This window comes from Callospermophilus lateralis, chromosome 3 (genome assembly GCF_048772815.1).
Source record: "Callospermophilus lateralis isolate mCalLat2 chromosome 3, mCalLat2.hap1, whole genome shotgun sequence".
NCBI lineage: Eukaryota > Metazoa > Chordata > Mammalia > Rodentia > Sciuridae > Callospermophilus > Callospermophilus lateralis.
The window spans coordinates 68,161,466-68,186,948 of record NC_135307.1 but is presented as its reverse complement, the minus strand read 5'-3'; the positions used below and the strand labels follow the sequence as shown (position 1 = coordinate 68,186,948).

Genomic DNA, 25,483 nt, shown 5'->3' with positions numbered 1-25,483 from the left:
TCACTCTCATGCAGTATATTTGATGTCTGTTTTCCCACCGCTCCCCCCCATTGACATGAACATTCAGGAAAATAAAAGACATCTGTCTCTTATCCTCCTCTTTAAGCAAACAAGAATGGTTGCAGAATGGATATGCTTTGTTTTGCCACAAAGGATCATGTTGGTGATGTGTGCACTTCTTATGAAGCATTATCTATGCTTCCTTTATTCTCCAATTAACAAAGCACACAAGCACTAAGGAGCACTAAGCACACCCAGGATTCCAAAAACGCTGTGTTCTTTTTCTTGCGAATGCATTTTTTAAAAACAGCTCCTAGAAGAAGTTTAATTGTAACTATAATGTTTGTAAGCAGTGAAGAAAAGGTTTACAAACAATGCTATTCAGTCATTCGCAAGTCTGGTCCATTTTCTATCACTCGATTTTTACAGAAACTGTTTTCCTAGGAAAGATCATTTCTTCTCGATTCTGAATTCTGTCTTCTTCAAGTAATTGTGCCTTTTGAAATCAGTTTTTCATTTTTGTGTTGGACTTGAAATCAGTTTTCAGTTTTGCTTTTATAGTTTCTAAAAATCCATTGGTCAATCTTTTCCTTATGAGAATAAGTGGCATTCAAGCTACGGTAGGTTGACCTCAGTAGCTAAAAATCCAATAGTTTAAAGATTAAGCTCATTTTTCAAGAGACACAAACCATGAAAAATGTGATCAAAATGGAGTTGACATCCTGAAATTCTTATTTTACCTGAGAAAAAACAAGGGATAGTTCTTGTCTGACCTCATTTTGGCCTCCTTGCATACCTACGTGGATTTCATGAACCTGCATTAGATATTTGAGCAGAAAGTGATCTAAAAGTTCACTCAGCAATTTTTTACCAAGCTGTATCTTCTACCCTTTGCCCACATGTGTACACTTCTTATTTTGTCACATGCACCATTGATTCCTTTGTGTCGTTGTTAGCATAACTATTTCCTGGGTCTCTGAATTTTAGAATAAAGTTATTATTAGATAAATCATTTTCCTGGCTAATGAAGATGGATGGATAGAACAAGTTTTATAAACCTAAATGTCATTTACTTATTTTGTGCTCTCTATCACGTAAGGGATCAGACTCATTAACTTCCTCCTCCTTCATCTTACTACTTAGGTACACTGAGATGAGGCAGAAAGATAAAGAGTAAGATGATGTGTACTCGAGCTAACTTGTTTATTTATTAGCTGGGCAAGTCACTAAACTTTTCTGGGCCTTGATTGGCTCCTCTCTGTAGATAAGTCTATTACCCCTCTGAGACTAACTCCCTGAGTTACTAACTTGACGATCATTCCAAAATCCAGTTCACACTTACCAACATGGGATTATAAAGCACTTTGGGCTGTGAGCAGCTATAGCTTAAAGGTACTGTTCTACTATTGCCAAAGTTTAATCAAACCCTCTCACAGCCCATTAGGCTGTGACTGATACGAATGTTCTTTGCTGAAGCAGCATTCCTAGTTTTCACGGAGATTCATCACCTCATTAGTGACCCAATTCCCAAAATCACCAAACAAAGGAAATTTCTGTTTAAAAAAGCTGACAAGTGAAAATCTCTAAAACCATTCCACATTTACTACTACATTAGGAAAGTTCACAGTACCTAAAATAGCCACCACCTCGTCATCCTGGATGACTTCCAAGGATCCCGACACCACAAAGCAGAGGGCATCCACACTTTCTCCAGCGTGGTAAATGAGGTCCCCAGGAGCACAGTGAATGGTTTGGAACTCTACTGCCAAGGCTCGCAGACACCCATCGCTGGCCAATCGAAAAGCAGGATGTTCATTAAAAACCTTCCGGTTTAGATGAACACAGATATCAGCTCTCATGTCCTTGGGACAGATGGAGAGGACCTGAAGAAAGTGAGAGATGAGTAAGTGAGAGGTAAAGAGAAAGGGGCCATTTCAGGAAAAAAAAAATCCAACAAATATTTACTGACTATGATGATGTCTACTGCATGTTCTACTAATTCCTGGGAAGGCGAAATTAACAAGACACAGCTCCGGTCTCAAGGAGCTAATACTCTAGTGAAATGGGCTGATGTTCATGTGGGTTATTATAATACAACACTCCATAGTGAACGCTTCGAGAAGAGAATGGGTCTCCCCTTGACAAAAACGTAGTCTTGTGGTCAGAAAGGGCCCCAGAAAAAAGTTACTACCATTTCAACAAAGAGCCAATTAAAAAATGATATTAGCATTCATTTTAGTCTGACTGATATGGAACACCTATGTCATAACTAAACTGATATTGGATACTATGAACCATCCATTGTGGGTAGATTCATATTTGCTAACTATAATCAACCAAAGCACCCTGGGAATTCAACTTGCTAGCTGACACAGCTTTATTCTTGTGTTTTCTTCTGTCTAAAATATTTTCCTTTTACATACGTATACATATATATATACAGTCAAGGATGATAAAAGGCATTCACCAGCCTTCCATAGGGCTTAGGTAACTGGAAATGTCAGCATCAGCAGGGGACACATCATTTTGCCTAGGAAACTTTGCTCCTTCCTATCTTTGATTGCTGAAGGCAGTAGCAGAATTCAAGCTCTAGGCATCCTTTAGAAAAGGGACACATGGCAGAATCATTCTTAGAAAGTGAGGCATAGAGAGCTTTTATTGGCTTTTATTTCCAACAGGGCATTTAAACACCCTGGTTAAAATGGACAACCTCATCACATTTAATCAGAACATTACTGAGCTGGATGTGATTACAGAAGTCGCCACTACCCACTTCTGAGATATAGTTGTGAACTCATTTAGAGACCTTCCCTAACCCCCTTGGTAACCTACTCTTTATAATGTTTTTCTTTGATAGGATTTCAGTGGGAATAAAGATAGTGCTTATATCATAAGCTCATTACAAAAATTAAGTGAAAGGGCATGAATACACCCCGGTTTAGCCTGGCTAAAAGGTTAAAGAAATGCTAGCTTTCATCATCCCTTTGGAACACGTGTATTCCTATAGTTTATTATTGCTTTACTTTCTTCAAAAGAAACTTACTTGTTTCACTTTCCACCCCTGTCTAAAGCCTACATCTGGGAGATTTGATAAATTTCCAAATGGAATTAAGAAAATATTTTATCATGTATTTGAAGATATTACAAGCACTGTTTGAGATGATTTTTCTCAAGATGAAAGTGAAATTTGGTCTAGGAAAGCAAACAACTAAAATATATATATATTCAAAATACACATATACATACATATTACACTGAATAGTTTAATGGAAAATGGACTGCTATGTTTCTATCCATTTACCACATAGGACTTTTTTCATTGTTTTAGATTCATTTGGTTAAGAGTCATTTTCTGTTCTTTTAATACTTTCTTTTAGCATTCATATTACAATTGGAATTTTTAAATCCTTACAATATTCTCTGTTAAGTGGCATTTCAAAAGAGGATTTTTATTATATTTTAAATGCATCATCTCTTTTTTGTTTTGCTCCACTTACGACCCAAGCTCATTGATCATTGTGATGGATGGTATATACTTATGTCTGGAAGCCCTAGGTGGCAAGTCAAAACCAAGTGTTAAATAGGTCAACCAGTCACACCCAGTGGAAAGCTTCTTCCTCTACCCTACATAGAATATGTGCCTGACATGGTGTGTCTGCTATCAAAATGTAAGTACAGTATTATTTACCCTGGAAATGAAAGCACTAGTAACTTTCTTAAGCAAGGCAAAATTTAGTTTTATGTGATAGAATACAATTATCATTCAAAGTAGCTCTTAAACTTAGTCCAGTGGTCCCAGTTTCAGTGTATTCTGTCTTGACTGTCAGATCCAATTTCTTCTGCTCAGGTTCCCTAATGGGCACCTTACAGTTACCAACAAATACAATTACATGGCAGAAGAAAATATTCAGGTTAAAAGTGACTTTTGTTTGTCTCCAGAGTTGATTATTTCTCCCCTCTTCACATCAGGATATTAATAAATTAAATAGATTCTTAATTAAGAGAGGCAATAAGTTTTCCCTTTGGAAGAGCTATGACCAAATAAGGAACCATTATGTAGAACTTTGCAAACCAGCCCTGAACCAAAAAAAAAAAAAAAAAATGAATGCCACATTTTGAAAAATAAAAACTCTTTTTGATATTGATATTATTTATCATATTCATTAAAACCAAGGTCAAGTGGTATCACAGCAGATACCCCTCAGGCTCCAAAGGTCTAAACTCAACACTAAGATAAAACGAATTTGTAGTAAAACAAATATGATCATGTTATTGCTACTTTCTTAAAATATCTGATGCCTTGCTTTCCCACCAGGTAAAGCCAAAATTCTAACCAAGCACAGCAGGCTCTGTACCTCAGGAGCCTCCATCCCTACTCCCTCCCTCCAAGGCCACATTCCTCCAAGGCACCATCTTTGTCTCCACTCAACTTGCCATGCTCTCTCCTGACCCTCACACACGCTTTCCCCTTCGCAAGCACAACCTATCCTCTCTTTCTCTACCCAGTCTTCTCTGATATTTGTCAAAGCACATAGCATCCCTTTCTCAACCATAAATATAGTTTCTACACAGAACCATCACAAAATTTAGGAATATGTTAAAGACAAAAATGAGAGTCAGAGGTGTTGTGATTTGTTGTTATTTTTTAATACCATAAAATAGTAACATAATTATTACTAGAGATTTTACACATTTGTCTTTAGCTACAAAACATTTTTTTAGTATTTTGAAAAAACCATACCTTATGCCCAATATATAAGACAGATACAAGCAAAATCTATGCTGGAAGAATCCCTGCTGGGCATCCATTCATTCATTCAACTACAGTTATTGAGCACTGCTTTGTCTATGTGTGTTAATACTATTTAGTGCCTTATCCAATGCTCCATTTTTACAGATAAGGCAAATGTATCTTATAAATATTATGCGATCTTCTGAGGTCTTTTAAACAAATTACTAGCAAAAGTTCTTGGGTCCTATCTCTGAAGCCATATTCCCGAGTGAAGATCAACCAGCAATAAAATATAACATCTGACACATTTGGATGTTTTTGGTTCTCTATGTACTGCAAGAACATAAATACTGATTTCTAGAAACTACATAAGGTCAAATAATTCAAATCCATAGTTTATTTATAAGCTATTAATACCCCACTTCTACCACTGAATAGCCAAGATTTTGTTGGAAATTTGCTTTCCATTTCTACATACATTAATTTTAGCTTCAATAAATGTATTGCATATTTGAATGTGTTGATAAAGACATAAGAATTTGTTGCTAAGTCCTTTATATCCCATTATTATTTGCTAAGGGGAAGCCATCTAACTTGAAATGCAAGTTTCTGTGAATAAATGAAAAGGACTTGAGTTAGATATTTAGAGTGAACTTTTGATAAATGTTTTTCCCCTCTATCACCTTGATCCATTATGGTATTAGTAATGTTGCAAACCCGTAGAAAAAGAGGGAGTCTAAATATGATAACCAACACAGAAGCCAAGAAATAAAGTAAGATCCACTAAGGAAATATTGATTACAGAGAGTCAAAGACCCAGAGTTTTGTCCTTTCTCTTAGATACTTTGTGAATATATCTTAAAATGTACCCTAATATTCATTATATAAAATATGCAAAATATTTTATATATCTTGCATAACAACTTTTCTTATCCTCTAAGGTTTTATTTCATCCTTTGATCACTCAAAATGATATTATAATCAATCAAAATGTACATGCCATAAAACACTTAAAGATATAATTTCAATCATTCATTGCATATTGTTCCATCATAGTTATAGCACAATTTAATCATCACATTACATTTAACATCGATATGTCCTGCTTTCCTTTTCATAAATCAGGATACAACAAATACTCTGCTTATATCAGATCATCAAAGCACATATTTTTAGAAGTAAAATTATCGAGTAAAATATAAAGCATGTTTAAGGCTCTTGCAAAATTGCTTCTCAGAAAAAGGTGTACTAAATTTCTCTAACCAACTGTGAATGAGAGTATCTTATATGGTCTCAATAATCTCAGTCTTTAATCTCCCATATGGATTTGAAAGAGAAAAGGCAATTTCACCTGAAAGAAAAATAGAATTTCACAGGATAATAAGGTACAAGAGCTTCCACCTCAGTGGATTACTGCTCCTGCTCCTTAGTTCACAAACCTCTAATGTGCAAATGGCGATGAAGAAGACAAGTGTCTGGAGGGAGTGAATTAAGCATGGCTTTTCCTGAGGTCCCTTACTTCTAAGATAAATTATCTTATTGATTCTCTAGAAAATCCTCCGTTCAGAGTAGAGTGTCAGCTATTTTTAATAATAACTGATAAGTCAAAATGATTCCATTTTCTTTCATAGAACAAAGGATATAAACACATGAATGACATTTTGATAGGCAATGAAGCTACTCCTGACATTCTTCAAAATTCCTCTTTATTTTCATGCAATTAAGTCATGCACTGCTAATTAATCTCTCCTCAGGAATCCAAATGAATTGATATTAGTTAGTGAAAAATCAGTGGAAGGAGTCAAGCAAATGACTTTTCCACATAAAACATTTTTACAGTCCTTCCTAAATATAAGGAGCTCTAAGATGGTTAAAAAAAATGAAGTAGATCTTCACAGGAATTTCATTTTCACTCATTTTACAAGGAGAAAAGAAAGTTCATTTTTATTTGGAAAATAAAAAATAGAACCAGGAAGTCATACAGAACAAGGGGAGCTGCTGTCTGGATGTTAACCAGTCTCCAGGGGTGTCAAAACCTCCAAGGAATTAACCCTGGAACAGTGTAATGAAATGAAACCAAAACAAATTAACTTCCATTATTTAAAAGTAAAAAGTAATATTTAGCAACTGAAATCTGATATAATCAGTGAAGAATTATAGGTTAAAATCCAATGGTTTCACTTTAGAGATTAATTTCTTTGAAACAGGGTCCATTTACCAATGAAAGTCCTAAGAATATTGTTTCAAAAATATAGGGACTCAAACTTACCAAATTTTTTGGAATCTTGGTTTTGCAGTTAAGGAGTAAAAAGAAACAAACAATTGTTACCATCATTTGCTAACTTGTTTAAGCCACAGATATTTTTAGCTACTAACTTTCCAAAATCAGGGCTCTGGTCTTAGTCTCACATCTGTAATTTTTTATTTGCAGAATCTTTTACTGAGCATTTTTCTATACATCTAAAAATATTTTCTAAAATTATAAAGATATTTTTAATGTATTTGCACCCAGAAGAGTGTAAATGATATTTTTCCTACTGGCCATGATCTTTTTAGTCACCTGGGACAAGTAATGTTTCCAGCTTCTTTAAAAGAATGAGCTCCTTCATACACCATAATGGGAGTAATTGGGACTATCTTTAGAAAATGAGCTGGTTATAGTAACAAAAGTTGAAGCTATGTATACCCTTAGACCCAACAATCCCACTTCTAGGTATATGTGCAACAGAAACATCTATAAGCATGCACCAAACCCCATAGACTAGAGTGTTTATAGCAGTATTATTCACAGTAGCCCCACATTAAAAACTACTCTAAGAACAATAGCCATTTAAATATATAAATACATTGTGGAATGTTCACACAATGGACTGCCATTGAGAAGAGAGAATGAAAGAGGTGACTATATACAACGTAAATAGATGGATTTCAACAACATAGCTAACAAAAGAGCTTCAAACAAAAGTGTATATTGTTCATGATTCCATTTATTTAAAGTTCAAAAGCTGGCAAAACCAATTTATGGCACTGAAAATCAAGATATAAATTACTCCTGAAAGAAATAGCTGGTGAATTCCTGTAGAACACATGGGAAGAGCACCACTGGGATTCTGGAAATGAGGTTTGGGGGATGTGCACTTTGTGAAAACTTCTCAAGCTGTTAGTTTATAATACAATGTGTTCAACTTTCAGTATTATACAATATTTCAATTTCAAAAGTTTATTTTACAATTTTAAAAGTTAAATTTACAAAATGACATGTACGTATTCTTACTACACACAAATAAAGCTAACATGTGAGGTGATAGAAATGTTAATTAGTTTGGTATAGTAATCACCTCACAATGTATGTATTTATCAAACATCACATGGTACACCTTAAATACATTCAATTTTTATTTGTCAATTACCTTTCCATATAGGTAGAAAAGGTTTACTTTAAAAAACAAGCTACCTCAGATAGACAGATATTATCTAAAAAAAATAAGTGAAATGAAAAGTATAGCTACCAAATTAATATGGATAATTACTTCCAAAATGACTGTGCTTAAAAAATTTTTATGTATAAATCTACTATTCAACAGAACAAAGTGAAATTCCTAAATGTACATGTCAGCTGCTTTCCAAATTCTTTCTATAACACACACACACACACACACACACACACACACACACTCAAATATAGAAAGTAAAGGCAGTCAAAACTGGTTACAGAGTAGTAAATGAAGCAAAAGATATGTGGGTAGACTATATTTTTACTACATCTAATTCCCATTCCAAAATTTGAGATCTGATTCTATTAAAGAAAATAAAGATATTGTCATGTATGTACATATGCACATATATATTCACACATACATATATATACACATATGTGTGTATAGTCAGATTAATCATCAAGTGTATAAAAATAATAGCTAGGAAGTTATCTTGAAAAAGATTGGAAAATTATTAAGTAGTAGGAAAACTAAATTGAGAAAACAAAATACCAACATTTGAACAACTGAAATCATCACATTAAAACATTTTTTCACAATCTAGCACTCACACAGATGACAGAGAGATATGGCATATGTATGAGTGTGTGTGTATATATAACCTGTGCGTGTATAAAATGACTGTGTACTGTGTAATCAGAAAGCTTTCAAAGAGCACAAGCTCTTTCCCTCTTCAAATATGCTGACATTTACCAGAGTAGTCCCTGATCAATACATTTTTTACTGAGTTAAGCCTATTATGTTATTACTTATAGTTCAAAGACAAGAGCAATATTTGATTGAACTTTCTGGTAAATTGAACTTCTCACTTTTAGTAAAGTTTGCTTCTAGAATTTAGCTTCCTGAGACTAGAAAAGACAAAGGGAGTATAGTTATTTAAGTATTTATATAGACATGTATGCTCCCCAGAACATTCTAGGACAGTGATTCATGCATACATAGAAGATAAACAATATAAACAACATGTAGATTATAATAAATATGATAAACTTACAGCATTTATAGCAAATATAATTTTTAAAATTAATATAAAGAAGAGTTAAGCATCAGAATGAGAGAAGATACTTGTAACACATATATGTTATAAAGGAATCATGAAAAATCTATGGAAAATTCCTAAAAATTTATAGCAAAAAAAGGCAACACAATTTTTTTTTAAAAGGCAGACTTAAACAGTTCACAAAAAGATTATCTGCATGAGATTTTAAAAGATGTGGGAATGTCTTTATTACCTCTGCCTTGCAGGAGTAAAGAATCGTTGGCCAATTTTTTTTGAAGCAGTTCAAGCATGCCATTCTGCTCTTGAATAGCCAAGTTTCTACCAAGAATCTCCTGACAGATTTATGGGAGTTCCTCTCCCTAGAAGGAACCTATTTTTCTCTTACTGCTTTCAAGATTCTCTCTTTTTTTATTTTTTTTCCTATTGTATATATTTAGGTGTGCAACATGATATTTTGATATTCATATACATGAAATATATGTATATACATATATAGTAGCAAAATTGATACTATAGTTAATTAATAAAGTCACCCTTCTGTGTGGCAAAAACACCTCAAATCTACTCTTCTGTCAAAACTCCTACATATTATACAATATTACTAAAGACAGTCCTCATGTACATTAGACCTCTAGTTCCCACTACATGTCTGCTAATTTGTATTCTTTTTTTTTATTGGTTGTTCAAAACATTACAAAGCTCATGACATCATCTTTCATACATTTGACTCAAGTGGGTAATGAACTCCCATTTTTACCCCAAATACAAATTGCAGAATCACATCGGTTACACATTCACATTTTTTCATAATGGCATATTAGTGACTGTTGTATTCTGCTACCTTTCCTATCCCCTCCTATCCCCCCTCCCCTCTCCTCCCATCTTCCCTCTCTGCCTCATCTGCTGTTGTTCAATTCTCTCCCTTGTTTCCCCCCCACTTTCCCCTCACAACCTCTTATATGTAATTTTGTGTAACATTGAAGGTCTCCTACCTTTTCTATATGATTTCCCTTCTCCCTCCCTTTCTTTCCCCCCACTCGTCTCTGTTTAATGTTAATCTTTTCCTCATGCTCTTCCTCCCTGTTCTGTTCTTAGTTTCTCTCTTTATATCAAGGAAGACATTTGGCACTTGTTTTTTAAGGATTGCCTAGCTTCGCTTAGCATAATCTGCTACAATGCCATCCATTTCCCTGCAAATTCCATGATTTTGTCATTTTTTAGTGCTGCATAATACTCCATTGTGTATAAATGCCACTTTTTTTTATCCATTCATCTATTGAAGGGCATCTAGGTTGGTTCCACAGTCTAGCTATTGTGAATTGTGCTGCTATAATCATTGATGTGGCAGTATCCCTATAGTACACTCTTTTAAGATCCTCAGGGAATAGTCCGAGAAGGGCAATAGCTGGGTCAAATGGTGGATCCATTCCCGCTTTCCCAGGAATCTCCATACTGCTTTCCAAATTGGCCTCACCAATTTGCAGTCCCACCAGCAATGCACAAGTGTACCCTTTTCCCCACATCCTCGCCAGCACCTATTGTTGTTTGACTTCATAATGGCTGCCAATCTTATTGGAGTAAGATGGTATCTTAGGGTGATCTTGATTTGCATTTCTCTGACTGCTAGAGATGGTGAGCATTTTTTCATGTACTTGTTGATTGATTGTATGTCCTCCTCTGAGAAGTTTCTGTTCAGGTCCTTGGCCCATTTGTTGATTGGGTTATTTGTTATCTTATTGTTTAATTTTTTGAGTTCTTTGTATATTATGGGAAAATGTACCCTGTTCATGGATAGGCAGAACTAACATCATCAAAATGGCGATATTACCCAAAGTTCTCTACAGGTTTAATGCGATGCCAATCAAAATCCCAACAGCATTTCTTGTAGAAATTGATAAAGCAATCATGAAATTCATATGGAAAAACAAAAGACCCAGAATAGCAAAAGCAATTCTAAGCAGGAAGTGTGAATCTGGAGGTATAGCGATACCAGATTTCAAACTGTACTACAGAGCAATAGTAACAAAAACAGCATGGTACTGGTACCAAAACAGGCAGGTGGACCAATGGTACAGAATAGAGGACACAGAGACCAATCCACAAAATTACAACTTTCTTATATTTGATAAAGGGGCTAAAAGCATGCAATGGAGGGAGGATAGCATCTTCAACAAATGGGAAAACTGGAAATCCATATGCAACAAAATGAAACTGAATCCCTTTCTCTCGCCATGCACAAAAGTTAACTCAAAATGGATCAAGGAGCTTGATATCAAATCAGAGACATGGCGTCTGATAGAAGAAAAAGTTGGCTACGATCTACATACTGTGGGGTCGGGCTCCAAATTCCTTAATAGGACGCCCATAGCCCAAGAGTTAATAACAAGAATAAACAAATGGGACTTACTTAAACTAAAAAGTTTTTTCTCAGCAAGAGAAACAATAATTTGTATTCTTTACACTGCATCTCCCCATTTCCTCTCCCTACCACTCCTGTGCCCTGATGAGAACCATTTTATTCTCTACCTTTGTGTATTTTAAAATTTCACATGAAGTGAGATTATGGAGTATTTTTCTTTTTCTGTATGTCCTATATCATTTAGCATAATGTTCTCTGTATTTGTTTTTTTTTTATAATATCTTTATTTTGTTTTATGTGGTGCTAGGGATCAAACCCAGTGCCTCACACATGCCAGGCAAGCGCTCTACCACTGAGCCACAATCTCAGCCCCTGTATTTGATTTTTGACAGTTTGGTATGATGTATCTTGAGGACTTCTGTGGTTTAAACCTGATTAGAGATCTTTGAGCTTCATGTATGTTCATGGCCATTCTGGGGAGTGTTTGTCAATCTTTTTTAAAGCTTTCTTTCCATTTCTTCTCCATCTCTTCTCTTCCTGAAACTATCATAATGTATATATGGGTGGACCTGATGCTGTCCCCATAAAGTACGTGAGTTTTCTTTCCTATTTTTTCTTCTCCCCACCCCCTTTAACTAGATATTTTCAAATGACCTGTCTTGAGTTCACAGATTCCCTCTTCTTGGTTAAGTCTGCTATTTTCACTTTATATCACATCCTTCATTCATTGTATTCTCCTGCTTCAGAATCTGGTTCTTTTTGCAAACCTCTTTATTGAACTTCTTCTTTTGTTCATGCATTGTTTTTCTGGTTTCATAAACATGCACACGTGCACACACACACACACACACACACACACCATACAAATATTATTTGACCTTACCTTAAAAGGAGAAATTTTGCCATTTATGACAACACGCGATGAATTGAGGACATTGTGCTAAGGGAAATAAGTCAGACAGAGAAATACAAATGGCTTATGATCTGATTTATATGTGAAATCCAGTAAACTTAAACCAATAGAAACAGAGAGTAGGAAGGTGGAGGGCGGGGGCTATAGGTGGAGGAAAAGGAAAGATGTTGGTCTTTCAAAAGGTACAAACTTACAGTTGTACAGTGCATAAGTTTTAGAGGCCTAATGTATAGCCTACTGAATGCAGCTAATAATGTATTGTATATTTCAAATTTTATGAGAGTAATTTTAAGAGGTCTCACCACACACAACACAAAGGCAACTGTGGGGTGATGGGTATGTGAATCAGCTTTATTGTGGTGATCATTCCCCAACACACACACACATATCAAGACATGATATTTCACACCCTGACTACATATGATTTTATCAATTATTTCTCAGTAAAACTAAAAATTTAGCTGGGCATGACGGCATACACTTGTAATTCCAGCAGTTCAGAAGGCTAAGGCAGGAGGATAGTGAGTTTAAGGCCAGCCTCGGCAACTTAGTGAGGCCCTAAAGAACTCAGCAAGACCCTGTCTCTAAATAAAATGTGAAAAAAGGCTGGAGATGTGGCTCAGTGGGTAAGTATCCCTAGGTTCAATCCCCTTTACCAAAACCAACAACAATAACAACAAAAATCCTAACAATTAAAGTAAAATAAAATTTCTTTCTTTAAAACAAGATATTTTTTAAAAGAGGTCAAAACACATTAAGAATGGAAAATGCAATGCATTCTGCTGTCATATATACCTAATTGGAATAAATAAATAAGGAGTGGAAAATGCAAATCCAAAGTGCAATAGGATACAAGTACACACACATCACAATGGCTAGAATGTATGTTGATCAAGAATTCACCAAGGCTTCTAGAACACAAAGAGCAACGAGAACTCTTATGCAGTCTGATGACAATGTCAAGTGCTACAACCACTTTTCAAAACTATATGGCAACTTCCAATAAAACTACCAACCCTCCAACAGTATAACCATCAATGTCCCTCCTAGGCGTATATAGTAGAGAAGGGTATGGCTATGTTCTTAAAGAGACACATGTAAGAATTTCACAATATCTTTGTCACACTGTTTTAGTCAGTTTTTTTTTTTCACTGCTGTGACTAAAAGACTTTACTAGAACAATTTTAGAGGAGAAAAAGTTTATTTGGGGGCTTACAGTTTCAGAGGTCTCAATCCCTAGACAGCAGGCTCCATTCCTCAGGGCTTGAGGTAAGGAGGAACATGATGGCAGAAGAGTGTGACAGAGGGAAACAGCTCACATGACAATCAGCAAGCAGAGAGACTCTACTCATCAGATACAAAATTATACCCCAATGGCATGCCTACAGGGACCTACCTCCTCGAGACATACCCTACCTACCTTCAGTTACCACTCAGTTAATGCCATCAAGGGGTTTAATTCACTGATTGGGTTAAGGCTCTAAGAACCCAATAATTTTTCCTCTAAGCCTTCTTGCATTGCTTCACACATGAACTTTTGGGGGGACACCTCACATCAAAACCATAACACATACAAAGAATTAAATATCCCTACTCTGAAGATTCACAATCCAAAATGCTCCAAACTCTGAAACATTTTAAGTGCTGGTATGTTAAAAGTTTCAGGTTTTAGAGCATTTCAGATTAGGGATATTCAATTAATGAAGTCTGTACAAGTATTCCAAAATTTAAAATAAAATCTAGAATCTGAAACACTTCCAGTCCCAACCATTTCAGATAAGAGATACTCAACCTATAATAGCCTAAAATTAGAATGAACTCTAATGTCCATCAGACATAGAATAAACAAATAACCTTTAGTAGATTCATACAACTGGATACTACATACATAATGTATGATTCCACTTAAATGAAACTCAGTGGCAAAACAGTGACTATATGAATCAACCCCAATGTCTACCAACTGATGAACGGGTTTAAAAAAGTAGCAAATGCATGCAAAAATATATTATTCTGTAACACAAAAGAAAACTAAATAATAATATATTCCATAACATGGATAAACCTTGGAAACAGGCCAAGTTCAAGAAGCCAGTCACATAGTCACACAGATCACACAGTATATTATTCCACTAAAATGAAATGATCAAAATAAGTAAATTTATATGGACAGTAAACATAGTAGTCATCAGTGGTTCAGTAGAAAGGGTCACAGAAAATAACTGCTAAAGGGAATAAAATTTCTTTTGGGGGGTGATAAAAATGTTCTGGAATAAACAGTGACAGATACACACTCTTGCAAATATACTGAAAACCACCAAATTGTACCATTTAAAATGGTACATTACATGATGTGTGGATTAAATCTCAAATTTTTAAATGTGATTATTTCATGGGGAGCAGAAGTAACTGCCTGCACAAGGCAATAAAGGAGGCTTTAGACTGCATAAAAAATGTTTTTAATCTTAATTCTAGTAGCATTTACATGATATTTACATATGTAAAAATCATGTTATGTATACCTATGATATGTATACTTTATGTGGTGTGCATATTTGTATGTAGACTTCTCTGGCATATAAGAATATGTGAAAAATCATTCCTATGACATTCTCAAACCACTAAAAATACAAACAAGCCAATGTCAAAAGTGAGTAGCACCATCTATAGAGTAGAACATCTCAGAAGACATAAGTACCTCATTTCATTCCATAATTCTATATTTCTGGTGTCTATTATATGTGGAACATGTATAGGAGTTACATTAAAAAAACAGCTGTAAACAGCTTTCATGTGCAGGTTACCTATCAATTGAACCAGGAAAACAAGACAAACTATTATTCAAAGTTACAGGGAAAGGCTAATATGCTGCAGTGGGAATCCAGCTCAGAGCAGGGGATGAGAAATATTTGAGAAATAAGAAGCTGATCTACACAAGTCAAAGCAAAGTGGAAATAAGCTTATTTTGCAATTCTTTAAACTTTATGACTATAAAACTCCTATCTTCACTTTATATGGCAGAAACAGTATCTCTTAAATAACTGATATATCATAATGAATTTCTATTGCTAACTGTAGAGTCTAAAATTCTAATTATGATTGGATTAATGTCATTGATAGACTATAACAGCAAAACAAAACAGCAAACATTTCTAGTTATTGAGTTTACCTAGCACTGTAAATGCTGACATGGTGGTTAAAATGGTTTTAGGACCAACTTTTCTTTATTTGCATGATCCCATTAAGTAGCATAGGGACAACATTAAGAAATGCCTTCAATACTGATTAGTATTCTACAACATCCCAGATGCCAAATTATCATCTCTTTGAAATAGCATATTATATTGATGTTATTAAAAGGGGCTTTGGGGGAAAGAGTCCCAACTTGAATTTTTAGCTCATGCATTATTTACACTGATATTTGTCACCAATGTCTTCATAGCTGAGAAGCTAGACATGTCCGTAACACTATTTATTCAGAAATCAGACTTGTCACAATTTTCATCATCCAGAAAATAACCCTGAATACCAGAGTAAGTAAAATACAATGAGTAGGGGAAAGACTGCCACCAAGCATGCAGGATTCACTTGTAACAGAGTCCCTCATGCATCACTTAAAGCCTCAAGGAATCTGCTGGAGCCCCAGATCCTGCAAACATGCTCTGGTTTCTGCCCACAGCAGGACAAAGACAGCAGACTGATAGAAATGCTGCTGGTGGTGAGTGTGCTGACTGTCAGGAATAACAATAGATGACAGCCCAATGCCAAGGAAATGTTCAAAAGCTAAAATGTCATGATGAACACACAGAAATAAAAATTAAAACCACAATACCATTTATAATAATGCCAAAGGAAATGAAATACATAGTATAAATCTAAAAGAGCATGAACAGGATATATATCCTGAGCCCTACAAAGTGCTAATAAAAAAATCTAAATTTATAGAGAGATGTTGATGAATCAGAAGACCCAACATATATATGAATTCTCCCTACATTGATCTATAAATCTAATGCAATTCTCCACAAAACCTCTAAAGACTTCATGTAGACATAACAAGCTATTCTAAAACTCATATTTTAAGGCATGAGACCTAGAAAAGCTAAGACCATTGGGGAAAAAAATAATAAAAGAGAAATCCCTTTACTCAAGACTGTAAGACACAACCTAGCCATAGTCATGCAGATGTGGTGTTCACATAGGGATAGACATACAAAACACAGAAAGAGACCAACACAAACACACCTAACATTTTTTTGTTTTTGTTTTTGTTTTTTACAAAAGTGCAAAATCAATTCAGTGGAGAAAAGACAGTGTTTCAACAAATGATGTTGGAGAAATGAAACATCATTGATCAAAAAAAAAAACAAAACTCAACTTTAACTCCACATCTTGAAACATTAACTCAAAATGCATCATGAAGTATAACATGTAAAACTAAAAACTTTTCAGAAAAGACATAGGAATAAATATCAAAAACCTAAGGCCGACCAGAGTTCTTAAACTTGACACCAAAGGTAAAGTTCATAAAAAGAAAAATTGACAAGCTATACCTGGTCAAAATGAAAAACTTTTTTCTGTAAAAAGTGTCTGTGAACAGATTGAGAAGACAAACTACAAAGGGGAAAAAAATGTTTGCAAAGCATATATCCAACAAAGAACTTGAGACTAATACATACAAACTCTCAAAACACTTCTTAAAAATCCAACTATAAAATAGGCAAAAAGTACGAACAGATGTTTCACTGAAATAAATACACAAATTAAAATAAAAGCACATGAAAATTAGCTGTTAGGGAATACATATTAAACATAAAAATATGATCCCACTGCTCACTAAAATAAAACATAGTGATAACTCCTGTTGATTGTTAGGATATAAAGAAACTCAGTTTCTCATATGTTACTAATGAATATCCAAAATGGCACAGATACCCCAGAAAATGTGTGCTTATCATATGATCCAGCAATTGCACTCTCAGGCATTTTTCAGAGAAATAAAATTTAATGCTACACAGGATACTTCACACGAATGTTTCTAGCAGCTCTATTTGTAATAGCTCCAACCTAGAAACAACACAAGTTCCTTCCAATCAGTGAATGACTGAACACATTGTAGTACATTTACACCAGAGAATACTATGCAGTCATGTAAAGGAGCAAACTACTGACATATGCAACATCTTGTATAGAGCTCAAGGGAGTTGTACACAATAAAAACAGCCAATCTCACAAGTAACATGATTCCATGCATACAGCATTCTTGAAATGAAAAGTTTAAAGAGAACCGATTAGAGAGATGAGGGGAAGAGAGAAGTACATGTCAAACTGGATGAATCTGAAAAAGGCCAATAATTTGTATCAATGTCAATTTCCTCATTATGATGTTATTCAAGTTATATAAGATATTATTATTGGGGGGGAGCTAACAAATTGTATATAGAATCTCTCCAAATTGCATCTTACAAGGACAGGTGAATCTATGCTTATCTCAAAATAGAAATGAAAATAAAAAGCTAAGTTTCTCTTTGGGGACCATGTGAGGGAGGAATTACTAGCTCTTTAAGCACCAGAAACCTGAGAACATCCACCAATGAGCATCAGGGTATTACATATGGTGCTAGCAACACATTTTTAGGAAGCCTTACTTTGCAACAAAGCCAAAAATTCTTGAAAAGGCCCCTCAAGAGGAGAACTGTCTATAATCCCTGGATTTCCAATGTGCAAGCGTGGTAGGAAGATCTGCTCAATCTTACTGGAAACAACAGTAGTTTTCCCTGTGTTACAGGGCAGACCAACACCAAATACCTGACCGGAGCCATTGTTTGCCTCCAACACACAAACAAGGGCTTTCAACTCCCCACACTCCCCACCCCTCCACAAAACAAAAACTTCACTAGGAAATCAACTTACTTCTGTTATTTGCAACAGAATTTTCTATGAAATATTTCAGAGCACTGTGATTGAAAATGGCCCTTAGTGATGTTTTATGCCAGAATAAAATATTCATACTGTTAATTTTCCTTTTAATTACGAATTTATTTATATCAGGTGTACAAAACTCCATCTAATCTAATCAACAAGCTAATGTTATGGTTCAGATCTTAAATTTCCCCTAAAGGTCATAAGTAGAAAGCTTGGTCCCAGTTTGTAGCACTACTGGGACATGCTGGAACCTCTAGGAGTGGCACCCAGTAGAAGGAAGGAAGTCTGATCATTAGAGCATGCCCTAGAAGGGGATATTGGGACCTCTTGCTCCTGTTTGTTTCTCTCTCTCTCTCTCTCTCTCTCTCTCTCTCTCTCTCTCTCCCTCCCCTCCCCTCCCCTCCCCTCCCCTCCCCTCCCCTCCCCTCTCCTCTCCTCTCCTCTCCTCTCCTCTCCTCTCCCCTTACTCCGCCCACCTTCTGGCTGCCAAGAGCTGAGCAGGTTCATCCACCATGCACTTCTGCCATGATGTTCTACCTTACCACAGACCCAAGTGACCATGGACTGAAAACTTTTCTGAAACTGTGATCCAAAAGGCTAATTCACTGAGGAGAAAGAAGTATTAAAGAAAAGGAAGTAACTCCTTCCCCAAATGAGTCTACACAGGGTTTCAAAGCACAATAAAACAATTCCATTATAATAATCTTTTATTTTATTTGCTCTTGTACTCATTTATTTATTCACTCACAGATTCGCTGATTCATTCATTCATTGGCACCCAGGAACACTCAAAATATGCAATATCTTTTGTATAAAGATAATAAAAAATAAATAAAAAAAGTAAAGATGTTGTGTCCACCGAAAACTGAAAAATAAATATTAAAAAAAAGATATATTGTGCACATATATAAAATGTATGGTGCTGCTACCTTTCTATTTTTCTAGTTTATTGACCAAGTCAAATATTTTAACAAATAAATAGAATACTATTATATATCAATGAGATATGAGCAACATTTTAGGAAATGTGACTTAAAAGCTATCTTAATTCGGATGAATATTTTTAAAGTCACAAAATCTCATATTTTTGTGGAGCAAATTTTCCCCTCCCAAGGTTCAAACATAGCTCAGTAGGAATTTCAATGTTGTTTACTTAGATACAATTGGTTCAGACATTGAAAGAAAGGGAAAACAATACCAATAATTTAATTTTTTAAAAAACTGTACAATGCATATACTCTTATATTTATTTGGACAAAGATAAATAACAGGTCTATGTTTGGGTGACTACATTCCTCTTGCTCTTTGTATCACACAGCATTGCTTCTGGATGTAGGGAAAATCAACAGAAATTTATCCCGTGTCAACGTGGGTTGGGTGGAGGTGCCCTGACCACAGAACCTTGGTCTAATTCAGAATATTATCCAACATGATTCTCACACTCCCACCTGACCTTCTTGGAACCATTTCCTGAAAGATTCTCCTACAGGGAGCCTGGCCTCTGCCATCACACCTACTTTGCCTGACAACACTCTGACCAACAGTAAGACCACCTGTCCTGTACCCCAACTTCCCTAATGTGTTGGTATTCTCTCTGCTTCTCAAATTGACCCTCATGTGATCTTAATCAATGATATAATAAATGTAATCATTTTATGCACATGGCTTACCCCTTTTCAATTTTTTTGCTATTTCAGTGTAACTGGGTCAGAAAGCTGCATATCACCCTGACACATGGTACAGACTGTCATACAACACCTTGTTAGCACACTCAGAGACTGGTGATATGAACAACGAAGTCCTTATGGAATGAAACCCAACAATCCAACATCCAACAAACAGTCAAATTCACGGGCACACTATCAGCAGAAGTCCATCAACTTCATTCATGTCTGCAAGCCACTGACCACCCCAACTCTGTCTTCACATTTTAAATGTAAAAAATAGATCCCTGCCAGGAGTGGTGGTGCACATGTGTGATCCCAGCAGCTCAGAAGGCTAAGTCAGGAGAATTGCAAGTTAAAGCCAGCCTCAGCAAAAGGAGGCACTAAGCAACTCAGTGAGAACCTGTCCCTAAATAAAATACAAAATAGGGCTGGGGATATGGCTCAGTGGTAGAGTGCCCCTGAGGTCAATCCCTGGCACCCCCCCAAAAATAAATCCCTATTGTCCATCATAGTAAACACTTTTCAGTGTTAGTAAATTAATTAGTAAAATATATTTACTAATGTGGAATATATTTACTAATGATAAGTGATTCTTCCTCTGTCATATTACCTATGAAATTTCCATCTGATTTATCTCTCTTGGGTTAGATAATATCACACTATTCTGAACAGTTTCACTAAGATGATGAATATAAACTCAAAATGGGCACTCATCAATGTCTCCAATTTCTACAATATGTCACTGACATTTACACATTCCTATATGTCAATATGACTATTTTGTACATTTCTCTCCTTTCTTCAATCTTCCCACTCTGATTCAAACCCCTAAATCTCAACCAATTACTTTCTCTCATATTTTATTTAAAAACAAGAGGCTCTGGAAGAAATCCAGCTTGATAACCAATCTTGCAGCAGGCTAATCTTTCCACAGAGGACAGCTACAAAGCTGGATAAAATAAAATGCAAAGAGAAACCAAAAACAAAAGAGTATCTGAAGACATCAGATAGAAAGACACAGAGGATTTGATCAATCCCAGAGGGAAGAAAAATTCACCCAGGTGAGCTCAATATTCCTCTGTGGAATATATTCACTAATGATAAGTGATGCAGGCAGAGTCTGAGACGCTAAGTGGAAGTCTCAGTATTTCAGGGCTACCAAAACAACCAATTCTTGAGAATCTAAGATCTCAAAGAGATGGAAAGCTCAGACAGGAGAACAAAACAGTCTGAGCTGCTTCCTAAAGGCATTCGCTTACTTAAACATCACAGACCAAAGCTTATGAAACTAAACAGAGTTTAGGGAAATCTTATTGTGCTGAGAAAATAAAATGTGGAGCTCAAGAACTACAAAGGTAGAGGGGCATTAGTGAACCACATTTCGGATGACTCCTGAAATAATAAGAACAAATTATGTTCACTGACTTCGAAGAATTTTTTAAATGCCTCTAATCTCCTCCATCTGGGATTAATTTATCAACTGACCTACTGTTACCCCTGCTGCTTTCTAGATGGCAAATTAAAATCTCTCTGGATGAAATTAACATCAGCTAGAGTCTCGTCAGTATTTCATAACCATGATTTAATTAAAAAAAAATTATCAGGTGAAACAAAAGAAAGGACCAAGAAGAAAAAAAAAAGGCAATATGAATAGACCCATAGTCAGACGTTGTTCTGGGGAGGGAGACTATATTTCCAGATGTATCCATTCCTGAAAGATTTTCCTACAGGAGTGTTTTCAGGTTGCTCTACTGTACTGTGCTTTTTGTGGTGTTATGACATCAATTTTCTCTCCTTTTTTTTTTATACTGGGGATTGAACCCAGGGGTGCTTTACCACATCTCCAGAATTTTTAATTTTTTTTTATTTTGAGACACTGTCTCCCTAAGTTGCTTAGGGCCTCACTAAGTTGTTGAGGCTTGCCTTGAACTTGTGATCCTCTTGCCTCAGCCTCCAGACCATTAATTTCCTTTACTTTTAAGTGGCAGGCCTTTTTGACTGAATTTTATATTTTAACATCAAATAGTTCTTGCAGGATATACCTTCATGTTGATTAAAACAGATGCATTTTCCCAGGTATACAACGGGCATATAAGTAGTTGGGGTTTTTTGTTTTGTTGTGTTTTTCCATTTCAAGAGTGATTTCCTGAGTTATAGTTTAAAAATTAGTTCTGTCATATTTTATTTTGATGGGCACCAATTACACATATATTGGACTCATCTTCTCTATTACATGTTTGCTTCCCTTATACCTCTTTATTTATATTTCTTTTCTTCTTCTTCTTTTTAATCTTTTCACTTAATCCTCTACATTCATCCCTGTATCCCTTCTATAATATAGGGAAGAATGTGGTCATCTTATAATTGGGTCTTCAGTTTTCCTTTCCTTTTTTTTTTTTTTTTTTGACTTTGATCAGCATCTTATATTTTTGTTTCCATATTGATTTTTTTTTAAATTTCTGACTTATGAAGTTCTCTCATATCTTAAATTGTTGTAATTTGTGTGTTATATTAGTTTTCTGCATCAAAGCTCTCAGGAAGGGATGTGTTTTCAGGTTGAAAAGTTAGATGTCTATTTTCTGATTTCAAGTATTTTTACATAAGTTCTCTTTTTTCTGTTTATGATCATTTGTGTTGTATTTTTTATAACCAGTAATAACAGGTGATCCTCTGGGGTGGGTAAGAAAGGGGAGGCATTCCTGGAAAGAGAATTTTCACAGGCATCCTCCTCTGTCACTACAGTGAAGTGCAGTTTTTTTTTAACAGACAACACTATTTGTATCTGACTTCTGACATCTTGTTGGGTTCCTTATCTTCACAGGAATATCTTCCTTCTTCTGTTTCACCATTAGACTTCCAAGAAAAGCACTGCTCTTCCCCAAAGTATGTCCTCCTCAAACCTGTTTCTTCTCATCCCAGACACTCTCCAGTCACCTGACTGCACAGTGCATGTGCTCTTGCCTGCCAGGTCTCAGGCCTTTTCTCAGCATTTTCATTTAGGATAGCATTCTTCTTTCTGCCAGTGAACCCTGCCACCTGTCATAACCTCATCCTGACGACTCTTCTTCTTCGTCTCTTGTGTAATTCCCTCATGGATCTCAGCTCCAGTGTGGGTCCCAGAGCCTACACTGATGGTTTGGACATGTATTTCCTGTGGGCCAGTTCTGTCTCTTACCTACACTGTAACTGTACTCTGAGAGTGCCTTGATTTCTTCTAGCTAATCTGTAGTTTTGGGGAAAAGATTTCTGAGAAAATTTAGGCCACCTGAATTATTCTAATAATTCAGAGAAATCCAGAGGTCAGCATTGGGTTTTTAATTTGTATTTCCCTTATCATTAATAAAGCTAAGCACACTCATATGTTCATGGCCCATTTATATTCTTCTTTTTGAGAAATGCCTCTTTGCATCTGTAGTGTATTTTTCTGTATTTTATATTTTTTTATGTATGTTATCTTTATTTTCTTATTGATGTTCAGGAATTCTTTATGTATTCTATATCCTAGTACTTATTATATATGTATCAATAGCTCCTTCCAGATTATAGATTATTTTTTGTCACATATTTGGATGAGCATATACTATTAAATGGTAGAATTTATCAATCTTTGCTTCGTTTTTCCAAACTGTCATGTTTAAGAAAGTTGAAATGTTTAAAATTTTTCTACATATTCTTACTTTAAAGTAGTGGCAATAGCATTTAACATGATCTATACCATCTTAAGAAAGTTTTAAGTGAAAAATAAAGTACAACTAAAGGCACAATGTTGAACAGCAGATCTCTAGAATTTAATCATTTTGCATAACTGAAACTTTATATCCACTGAATAGGAAAAACTACCCATTTCCTTCTGTCCTTAGTCCCTGGCAACCACTTTTATAGTTTCTGTCTCTATGAATTTGATTATTTCACAGACTTCAAATTAGCGGTATCATACAGTGTTTATCCTTACGTGATTAGCATATGTTACTTAGAATTATGTAATCAAAGAGTCATCCATATTGATCAGACATGGCGGGATCTTCCTGTGATAGCTGAATGATATACCATTATATTTTTTTTTACCAAATTTTTAAATCCATTCATCCATTGATGGATATTTGTGTTATTTCCACATCATAATATTATGAATAATACAATGACCATGGTAGTACAGATATCTCCTTGAGATCCTGATTTAAACTATCTTGGATAAATATCTAGAAGTAGGATTTTTTATAGTTTTATTTTAATTTTTTGAGGAAACCCATACAGTTTTCTATAGTAACTACATCATTTTTATATTCTCAGGATACCAATTTCTCCACATTCTTGCAAATGCTTTCAAACTTGCTCTTTTGGTTAATTGGTTGGTTTTTGGTAATAGCCATCCTAACAAATGAGAGTTAATACATCATTATAATTTTTATTTGAATTTCCCTGGTGTTTGGACAACTTTTCATATACTTGATATACTGTAGGCAATTTGTGTGCCTTCTTTGCAAGTCCTGTGCTCATTTTTAATTGGATTATTTGCAAAGTTTGCTACTGAGTTGAAGGGGTTTCTTAAATATATACCAGCCCTCTGTCAGTTATATAAGTTACAAACATTTTCTCCCAAATATTTTCTCCCATTTCATAAGCTCTTTATCACTCCATTGCTTCCTTCACTGTGCAGAAGCTTTTGAGTTTAATGGAGTCCCACTCACTTTTCTACCTATGCTTTTGTTGCTTGGGCTTATGGTGTCATATCCAAGAAACTACCAGAAACACCAGCTTTCCCTCTGTGTTCTTCTACCAGTTTTACAGTTTGGAGTCAGTCTCACACTTAAGTCTTTAATCCACTTTAAGTTGACTGCTATCTATAGTATAAGAGTTCAATTTCATTCTTTTGAATGCGGATATCCCATTTTCCCAAAACTATACGTAGAAGAGACTACCCTTTCCCCATTGTGTGGTCTTCAGGCTTTTTCAAATATTAGTTGACCCCATGTACATGGATTTATTTCTGGGTTCTCTATGCCCTTTGGTTTATATGTCTGTCTTTAGGCTGGGACCATATTATTTTAGTTTTGTAGCTTTGTAGTACATTTTGGAATCAGGAAGTCTGATACCTCCAGTTTTGTTCTTTTTTCTCAAGATTGCTTTGACTGTTTGGGGTCCTCTGTGATTCCCTATGAATTTCAGGATTTTTTTTCTATTTCTGTGAACAAAAATGTCATTATTTTAAATACATAAGTTCTGCAGTCTGAAGTTGACTGATTGTGGTATGAAGGAGAGATTAAACTGAATATTTTTCCATACAAAGGTAACCATTAATGACAATAATGCTTAATTGAATGATCTCTCATGTCCCACAGATCTGTATTTGCTCATCTCTGTCCCACAATAAATCTTTATATATGTTTGGA

At 35.2% G+C, this 25,483-nt stretch overlaps 1 protein-coding gene across 1 annotated transcript in view; it reads right to left on the bottom strand.

The window, feature by feature from the left end:
* The window catches only part of Kcnh5 (potassium voltage-gated channel subfamily H member 5), a 284,680-nt gene that overhangs the window by 68,666 nt on the left and 190,531 nt on the right, over positions 1-25,483 (bottom strand). The window contains exon 9 of the mRNA XM_076848335.2: positions 1,631-1,883. Coding sequence (XP_076704450.1) covers positions 1,631-1,883 — 253 coding nt within the window. The remainder of the gene's footprint in view (positions 1-1,630; positions 1,884-25,483) is intronic.